Source organism: Zootermopsis nevadensis, unplaced genomic scaffold (assembly GCF_977971745.1).
Source record: "Zootermopsis nevadensis isolate Lab colony 2312 unplaced genomic scaffold, Znev_1.0 Znev_ptg000002l, whole genome shotgun sequence".
NCBI lineage: Eukaryota > Metazoa > Arthropoda > Insecta > Blattodea > Termopsidae > Zootermopsis > Zootermopsis nevadensis.
This window is the reverse complement of record NW_028259134.1, coordinates 21,804,973-21,814,223: the sequence shown is the minus strand read 5'-3', so window position 1 is coordinate 21,814,223 and position 9,251 is coordinate 21,804,973. Positions and strand designations below refer to the sequence as shown.

At 40.8% G+C, this 9,251-nt stretch overlaps 2 protein-coding genes across 7 annotated transcripts; one reads left to right on the top strand and one right to left on the bottom strand.

Moving 5' to 3' along the window:
* Positions 1–226: 226 nt before the first annotated feature.
* On the bottom strand, positions 227–6,141 carry G6P (Glucose-6-Phosphatase). 6 transcript variants are annotated; one of them, XM_087353634.1, is made up of 7 exons: positions 6,068–6,141; positions 3,232–3,301; positions 2,957–3,121; positions 2,491–2,828; positions 1,898–2,044; positions 1,586–1,733; positions 227–1,325 (listed from the first exon to the last, which is right to left on the bottom strand). In XM_087353634.1, exons 2-7 carry the CDS (start codon positions 3,291–3,293, stop codon positions 1,115–1,117), a joined length of 1,071 nt encoding a protein of 356 aa, XP_087209760.1. In that variant the 5' UTR covers positions 3,294–3,301; positions 6,068–6,141; the 3' UTR covers positions 227–1,114. The 6 variants fall into 6 exon arrangements, with proteins under 6 accessions (XP_087209760.1, XP_087209757.1, XP_021936063.2 ...); XM_087353631.1 differs by lacking the exon at positions 6,068–6,141 and adding an exon at positions 5,953–6,039; XM_022080371.2 differs by lacking the exon at positions 6,068–6,141 and adding an exon at positions 3,526–3,606.
* Positions 3,857–8,350, top strand: LOC110837827 (uncharacterized). The gene is made up of 2 exons (XM_022080375.2): positions 3,857–4,151; positions 8,024–8,350. Exons 1-2 carry the CDS (start codon positions 3,986–3,988, stop codon positions 8,290–8,292), a joined length of 435 nt encoding a protein of 144 aa, XP_021936067.2. The 5' UTR covers positions 3,857–3,985; the 3' UTR covers positions 8,293–8,350.
* Positions 8,351–9,251: the final 901 nt, after the last annotated feature.

Here is a 9,251-nt window from a genome sequence, read left to right as displayed (position 1 = left end):
GAAGCCCCAGCCACCCTTTACAATTTTAAAATAATGTCCAAGAAATGTCTAATTAACTACGTAGATGGTTTAGGAAACCCAAAGCCCTTCACAGGTCCCTGTCCTTAAATGTCTATGTTCGTTAAACTCTTTAGTGCTGAATCAAAAGAATTTAATTTCTTTGTTTCAATATTAATGTACAATTTTCACTGAAGAAAATCATAAATAATTTCCTGGAAATGCCATGTGATGGAAGAAGAATTTATTTGTGGTGTAATCATCATTACATTTCATTGTTTAGAGCACAATAAGATAGTAACCAAGGAACATCGATTACGGAATGGAAGTGGTTACAATGCCAATGTGCAAGAACTACCAATGAATCACAAATATTAGAAGAACGAACAAATTGTCTGCCAAGTCGGCACCTTCCATGCTCTTTACAACAGCTTTTCAGTGCAGCCAATTTCCTCTGTGAAATTTCCCATTCTTAGCATGTAATTCATATGATGCCAACTACATCTTTGTGTGGCCAGGTGGTTGGTGACTCACTTCTCACCATGAAGGACTGGGTTCGCTCCCAGGTTGGTCCATCTGTGGTGGACAAAGTTGCACTGGGACAGGCTGCAGTAAAATTCACACACATACACTCCGTCTCAAAAGACAATAAGGATCCTTGCGTTAAATTTTTTTTGTATTTAACACACTTAGCTCTTGGTGATTTAGGGGTCTTGGACCCCCTTGGCCAATCTATTCTTCCAGCTTGTGCTATCCCCAAGAATCTGTACATGACTAGTCAAAATTTGAAATCTAAGAAACCACAACATCAATTCTACTCTGAGAGCCTCGTCTTTGATGAAACTCGACACGTGCAAAAGAATAACGTGCCTTAAGCTTGGTTCTCACAACCTGTCATTGATGTGAGACATATTTAGTTACGTAGCTATAATTTCCATCAGATGCTTTACATCTTGTAACTGATTTTATTTTACTATGTCAGAAGGGGCAGGGCCCTTTTAATTCTACTACATTAGTTGGTGTGGGAGGGACCAGCCACATAAATGCAACTTCATTCTAAGTTCTACAATACAACATCTTTCTTTGTACAACTGTAAGCGCCCAGCATCAGCTGTCATCAATGCTGCTTCTGCTTGACAAATCTCGCCACTTGAGGGATTCCAATGAACAGTAAATACGGTTTGACGGCATGAAGTATGAACTGGCAGACGTAGAACAGCCGCACGTCACTTGTTGGAACGGCATCAGTAGCGAAGTTGAATGCCACCATGAGAAACAGGGTGCAGATCATTGTGATGATGATATTGTTGTGAGTCTGCTTGTATATTCTGACACAGAAACAACAATTTATTTTTGTAGCTGCAACAGACTCACGATGGCTAGAAAATATAAACTGAAGCTGGCATAATATAGGTACGCATCCTTTGAGAACATGAAAGAAAAAAAAGTTCTGCATGAAGAACAACCTGGGAGATCACGCGAGGGAGGGAAGGTACATGAGAAATAGTGATGAAAAGGTGGATACAGAAACAAGATAAGTGCTAATGGGAAAACAGAGAAGATCATTTACATCGCCGCTATACTGTACCTGGTTGTGGCAGGAGATGCCATTGCCAGTCCAAACATACTGCCACAATCACGCACCAGCGAGAAGAGTGGCGTAGTGTTCACATGGATCCAATCAGGTTGCTCGCACCACTTGAACGCCAGGCGCACCGACCACTGCGGGTCCACACCTGTATAAATGTAAAGCGTAAGACCCTACAAGTTGAAAGGATTGAATGTGTGAAATTCGTGTGCTTTCAATACAATTCAATGTTTGTCTTCTGAGCTGTAACACCACGTACACTCGATGGTAGGTATAAACATTTCGGACAAGATTACATCTGCTGCAAAGTACCTAGTAATCTCTGCAACCAGTATGCACCAAACGAGACCGCAATCATAGCAACACCACCAAGGAGCATCTGCAAACGGGATGCCGAACGCCACCGTTCTGTCAGTGTGTACTGTCCTTCCTCAATAAAGAGCCAAGCAGTAAACAAACCTGAAATCACAATAAGTTTTCTTTAAAATTCTGAGCATTACAGTTCAGTTAAACTGTTGAATTTATTTAACAGTACAGCAATAATTTGCCGAACACAAGGTTATGTCCCTTTAAAACAATGCAGGTGGCAGGAAAATGGCCTTATGGAACACTTGTGGTTAAGGGAACTGTAACAGCTGTTAATACTATCAGAGTCTAATTATGTCGCCTGTTACTTCGAGCAAAACACATAGGCCTAATTATACTAGACACACAATATGAAACGACACAATATAATGGTAACTGGTAAGTTACAAAAGTGGTTTCAGAGGATAATACACCCCCCTTCCCCTCCATAAAATGAGAAACAATTTCAGCATAACAGATTCACACCAAATGATGAACAACTTCAGTGGAAAAGTACATTTATGAAACCACAAAACAATTAGCAATTTAAATTATACTACCAGCTACAAGACCCAGAAGCGTCTGATGCGGGAAATGCGTCGCTGTGTACAGTCTTGAGATGCTGACCAGAATCATGAGCAAGGTGTACAAAGTCCACAGTGTGACTCTTACATAGCGCTTCATACTGCCATCCATCTTCTTGCTGGACACGATGAAAGTACGAATGACGTGCTGCAATACAACATACATGAGTGAAGAGGCTCCCTGCACGTGACCTGACGGGGAGCCAGGTCCAGTTTCACATGTTAGTGGGGTCTGTCGCAGGAGAGGGCGAAGGCCTTTGCCATACACATTTGTCTCATGCACCCACCAGAATGGCCGATGATCCATGAGCAACCTATAAGCAAACATCAAAAATTCTGAATCAAGCAAACAGGCAGACAGGTGAAGAAGAAGAACATTGGTCCTTCTTATAACATTTTCCAAGAGTACAAACCACTTTGTTTAAAATACAATATTATTTACCATTTGAGAAGTGTGTTAAACCACTCTGCCATGATGGACACCATTAGCATGTCTGCTGCCAAACCTGTATTCAACCCAGCAGTCAGTGGTACCAAATATGTAAACGAATACAGTGGGTCAGCAAAGTAAGAAATTGAAAAGAAAAAGTTATCACCTCTAGGAAACCTGAAAGAAATCACAAAAAACGTACAATTTACTGCTTGTAAATAGGTTTTAAATTAAGGAAGTATGCTGCTTTAATTCCACTGCTTAGCAATTGGTATCTGAAAACTTACGTTGTCTGTATGGACTTAATACCTAATGCTCCTAATCTTCGGACCTCCTCTGAGATATTCATTGTTTCTCCTGAAAACCATAAATGACGTGTAACCTTACAATAAAGTACAGACATTTCCGAGTGACAATTTTAATTAATAAAACATGTCACCTTAACGTTAATACAGTAAGACTTGTTTGACCTTCCTAATAAATATGATATACTAGCAGTAATGTATTATTCTACGTATTTCCTTCATTCTCTAACAAAAGAACATTTTTTTTACAAAATTATGCTACAGAACCCGACCGACCAAAATATTTAACTTCAGTATCGCTATTTCGATCTTCATATATTTTTCGACTTTTGGCTGGGTTAGTTTCATGTGTGTTGGAACTCATGGGGTCAGTTTTGAACTGTTCAGAAATTACTCGGCGGTGAACATCACAGATAATACAGTTGCGTTCTCACGGCGTCACAACCTTTGAGAGTACCCCAAGGACAAGGCAATTTTTTAGCACTCGTACTGAAACAGGAACAGTAACTTCTGACATCTGTTGATGAAATTAGAACTAACTATGAAAGGGTCATGAAGACGACTGTCGGCTGGGATGTTGCAGAGAAACTTATTGTAGAGGCCTGACTGCTTGGCTACCCTGACTGAGGTTTTCCGTGCTTTTTTTTTCAGTTATAAACTCATTTAAGCCACTGCTCGGCTATCATATAGACCAATTTAGAAATTACTGTGAAGGTGAAAGCGCGGAACATAAAGTATGAATGGGATTCAAAGCAGTAACTTATGGAATATACAACACCGTTCTTGCCCCATTCCGCAGTGCTCCACGCCCAAGTCACCAGCACAGCAAGGCAGACAATCTCCACTGACCGGTCGTTCCCACGTGAAAAAGCAGCAAGACAGTGACTCACCCCCTTTCCAAGGTCTGTTTACTTCTACGTTATTACCTTAGTTTCAGTAAGAATGCACGTGCACAGTTAAAATGGGGCAGGGATCGGATGATCAACTGTACCTTCCATAAAGACAGTTCAAAAACAATCAGGAACACAGCAATTGAATTCTCTGTTTAACATAAGGATTACAGAAAAGTTTTATCTTGGCTTTCGTTAAATATGGACATAAAATTAAGGGTAAATACGGGCCTCTTTGATGCCATATATACCAAATATACCTCAGTATGAATTTTGAAATAAGTGGCCACCATCAGGCCTAATCTGATTCATTTCAGCGAAATTTAAATTTATTTTGTTTGTCATATTCTTGGTCTAGTTGTTTGCCAATTTCTTATATAGAATAGCGTCTGATGGCAGAATACGGCTCTATATCTGCATCTGGATCGAGGGACTGAGAATATACAAGAAAACCTCGATCGGAATAGGCAATCTTGCAGTCAGGATCAGGCCTCTCGGTTACCAGGCATTACTCACCCCTTGGAGCAGCATACGAGATACCCAATGAATAGCTACGTACAAAATATTCGCACGCTTCGATATTTTCGCGTTTATATTGTTCTTTGAATTCTTTCTGTTAATCATATTATAAAATCAGCCATTAGTTACGTGATAACAGAGACATCTGTCGGAAAGCATTAATCAGCCATTTTGGCGGTTAGTTCAGAGAGTCCTTGGATCGCGTATGGAGTGGACTCAACGTTACGTGCTTGCCAATTTTCTGTGCATCCAACCGCTTGTAGTAGGCCAGCTTGGATTATAGTGAATTTAATCAACAAATTGCAAGTATTTATTGCTTAGTATTAATTAATTAAGTTTGTAGTAGCTCAAAAATGTTCATAAACTACTTTACACAAGTTCGTTAGTTGAGCAGTGAGTGGGGTCCATCGTGACTTTAATGAAGTTTATAAGTTAATAGTTTCTTAAATTCTGCAGTAATAATTTTAACTTAGATCAAACGTAAATATTACGAGGATATAAATTGCATAATTACTATGTAGAGAATTCATTAGTTATCACTAAAATTACTTGAAGAATTTGCATTAATTATGGCGCCATTTTTGACGATAGGAAAGTTTATTGCAAGCGATGCAGCCATATTTGATTTCCCAGCTTCTTTCAGGCGCCAACATGAATATTACAACTTACGATAAAATTTATGTGTGAATGTGGAAACACTCAATATAACACTAAAATTATTTTTTTTTAAATTTACTAATAAAATGCGTAATTAAAAAATTTATTGGAAATTCTGTAGGAATTTTAGCGCCATTTGTGACGACAGCAAAGTTTATTTGAGAAGATGTAGCCATTTTGGAATTTTAAGATTGTTTTTGGTGCAAACATGAATATTAAAACTTACAACGAAGTTTATATGTGACTGTAAGGAAATATTCATTTTCCGGTTTAGGATGTTTTAATTAATTTCATTCATTTATTTGTTGTGTTGTATTTTCTGTCCGTATTCCAAAAATAATGTTAGAATGCTTGCACTAAATTGCCAAGAACAAGTCTCGGGCACTCGGGAGCCATGGACAGGCCGAATGCACTAGAGTGCAGATGTTAGAATGAGTCATTAATTCGTACGTAGTGTTTTTACTGGGGATTAGTGGAACCGTTCTGGAAACCAAGCAAATGCAAATAGTTTTAGCTGACATCCGCCATTTTATGCACTGTTATAAACAATAGAATTGTATAACGCCATTTCTCTTACGGTTTTCGAGAGGCGGGCGCTTAACGAGATGAACAATAATAATGTATAGGAATCCCTTACCTCAAACTTTGTTCAATTGTAAGAGACCACGACGTCCACCCGCACTGACCAATTTAATCAAAACTAAAATGGAGAGAGTGGAGGGCAATATCACAGATTTCTTAATAATTCTTACCTGTGATATTCTAAAACGTTTTTAACAGCTCAAAATTCTCTACTATACGACGCACTTCTTCAAGAAGCTACTCACAGCTCAGCTCTTTCCGCAATAACGAAAGCGGATTGTTGACGACAGTAATGAAACACAACAATGCCGAGTAAACAGATGACAAAACAATTAGTTTCTTAGGTAAAGGATTAAAGCATTGTTATGCAAGCAGGAGTTCATATAAAAGCTGACCATTGTCGGTCCTTGACGCCGGGCTTACTTGGTCGGCGCACGTCAACCAAGTGGGAAAGAAGGCAGCGCAACGATTAGGTGTGCTAGGCCCGCTTATCAATAGGAGAAGTGGCCTGTCAATCAGGAACGGTGTACTACTCTATAAGCAGCTCATCCGTCCCATAATGGATTACGCATGCCCGATCTGGAGGTCAGCTGCCAACAGCCACGTCCAGAAGCTGCAAGTTCTGCAATCCAAGTGTCTTCGAATTGTTACTAACGCGCCCTGGTACGTTAGTAACAGGCAAATACATGAGGATCTGGGGGTCCCTTTCTTTGCCGACCACATCAGAGCACTAACTGAGAGGTTTGACTCGAGGTTAGCTGGTGTGGGGAACCCCTTAGTTCGGCAACTCGGAAGACACTCGTGCCGAATGAGGGCTGCCAGAGTTCACCCAAGGGCAACCGAGGGCGACTGATGTTCAGCAGGCCAGCCGAAGCCATCCCCAAAAGACGGCCAAGTCAGCACAACGAGTGGTTAGACTACTCGGCTACCCTGACTGAGGTTTTCCGTGCTTTCCTCAGTTGTAAGGCGAATGCCAGGGTATAACTTAATAGGGGCACGGCCCGCCACCCTTCCCCCCGATCATGGAGGCCATCAGCTGAAGTGATCTTCCCCCCATGCCGCAGAGGCCTTCAGCCGAAACGGCCCCTCCCTCTCTGGGTTCATACCCCAGAGACCCAACCAACCAAATTCCTTCGACAACTTGCCTGACAGGATAACCTCCCATCAGCAGCAACAAATCCCAGTTTGAATGGTCGAGGCTCCCGCCACGACGAAACCCCGTTAGCGTTAGCAAAATTTCCGTTCTTATATTACGACCGTTTACCATTTCCAGCAATGCGTCTTGTGCGCAGGAATGGTTTCACCTAGGTAGGGACGATGCTTGCGCTTGCGCAGGCCTCTGCCCTCAGTTAGCTTCTTTGGTTGGTTGGTTGGTTTCCATATTAACACATTGTTGGTATGGATCTTACACATTTTCCTAACGCTGTTTTGCGAATGACCCTTTCGTGTAGACGTATTTACGTCAAAAACGCATTGCGCGAATAATTAGATGTAATTATTTTATGTATTTTTTAATTATCGATAAACGGGCATCCGTGACGTTTACATTTTGCGTTTCACGTTCCAGTAGACGCAACCGAATTAAGATTTTACGTATTGAAAAAAAGTTACTGGCGTTGAAATACATTTTCAATCGAATGCGTCATTTTAGATCAAGCTGAGTTGACACCGGACTTATTCTGGCGACCAGTTCCTTCATGAGCAACAAGGTAAGTGCAGGGAACTTTGCAGGTTGGACTTCGTTTTATCTTCGAATTCAACGGAGTGTCGTGACAAAGCAAGTCTGGCTTCCGTTCTCACATAGGAAGATAATTTTGGCGGCGTTTAATTTTCGTCATTAAATGACTCGGGTTGATGGCGTTCAACTGTGAATATCGTATTTTAAATTCAGTTGATTTGTACTTGATAAGTTCGACTGCAATGAACAGATTTTTCTCTCAGTTCGTGATAAGAAATACGTAAACGTACAGCGAATCCACCAAGAATTGTGCGTCTGAATTTACATTTACATGAAGACAATAAGAAGAAGGGAGTCAGAAGCAGGGGTAAGTTGTCTGAGGTGATTTTTTGAATTAACCTCAAGTTGTTTGTTACCGTTCTGACAGAACGTGTTTCGTTTGTTTCAGGCCCCGTGAAAGTGTGTATCATTGAGATAACCTGCTTACCAGTTTACGAAATTTCTCTAATCACTAATGTTGGTGAGGATGGCGAGTTGTGCAGACAGGATGCCCTCTTAAAAGTCGACCAGATGGGAGTGCGCCGTCAGCTTCACGCTCCGCCTTCTTCACCCACGCATAGTGCCCGTTGGATAGACGTCAGAATACCATTTCTGGTTGCTCAGCTGGCCAGGGGAAGTGTATCGACAAGGGATCGAACGCGTCTCCTACCAGAATAGATGCACTTCGTTTCGTAACGAGGTAATTTTATGTGGTGTCTGTTTTGCATAATAAATAATTAGCAGCTTTTGTGTTGATTTCTTTGTGTATTTGCTTACATTTATACTGGAATGTTGTAATAGAGGATTTCAGATGACGTTATTTCTTACCAAGGTGATGGCACATTTTCGTTTCGAATTAAGGCGTCGGAACAACTGAATGTCTGGGCCTCGGCTGGCTTCTTGCGGTGTTGATGCTATGTTCTGTCGTTTGTCGTCGTCCTTTTACATGGTGGAGGGGAAATACGACAGTGAGCTGCCGATCCAAGGAGGTTTGAGCACGTGTTTCTGTCTGTGACCGCTAGATGGTGCATGCAGCTACCTTCTCGAAATACATTTATAATTTTTATAACGTGGGTTGATTTTAATACTTGAATTCTCCATCTGGCCTTATTTGATTTGTAACCACATTTATAAAATTTTGCAGCCTTTTTTTTTTCCTGCCCTGGTATGAACAAAGATACTTTGGGTCTGCAATTGCTGGAATATAATACATCCATCCGTGAATGTATTGAGAGCACCACGGTTTGAAATTTAAAATTTTAATTCTGAATTAATTACAACTTCTACGTATCCGTAAGTTGATGAGTTATATTGAACTGTGAGGCTCTTAAATGTCAAGGATAATTCTTAAAGGTGTGTAAGATTTCAGTTTAGCCACAGTGAAGTGTCAGCAGATCGGAAGGGTTTTGATGAAATATATAATAGGCCCGCTATGAAGACCTCGTTCTATAGTCAGATTATTGGTGATCTAGAAGACACTTTTGTATTCTAGCCTTTGTACAGACTCTGAGACAGTCTGTTTATTAATACAGGGCGAGCCATGAAATTTGTTTGTGTAAAATCCTGGGGTCTCGGGTTCGATTCCCGGCGGTGCCCGAATTTATAACTTGTGTTGGGCAAGGTCGTGGTCTAGGCTA

What these genes read in the sequence shown, in the direction of transcription:
- G6P (XM_087353626.1), bottom strand. Translation starts at nt 3,347, where the DNA reads ATGTCTGTACTTTATTGTAAGGTTACACGTCATTTATGGTTTTCAGGA. An exon ending in ATTAAGTCCATACAGACAAC is followed by an intron (nt 3,122 to 3,231) that starts GTAAGTTTTCAG and finishes GATTTCTTTCAG; the next exon opens with GTTTCCTAGAGGTGATAACT. An exon ending in CTGGTTGCAGAGATTACTAG is followed by an intron (nt 1,734 to 1,897) that starts GTACTTTGCAGC and finishes ACATTTATACAG; the next exon opens with GTGTGGACCCGCAGTGGTCG.
- LOC110837827 (XM_022080375.2), top strand. Translation starts at nt 3,986, where the DNA reads ATGAATGGGATTCAAAGCAGTAACTTATGGAATATACAACACCGTTCT. An exon ending in TGACTCACCCCCTTTCCAAG is followed by an intron (nt 4,152 to 8,023) that starts GTCTGTTTACTT and finishes CGTTTGTTTCAG; the next exon opens with GCCCCGTGAAAGTGTGTATC.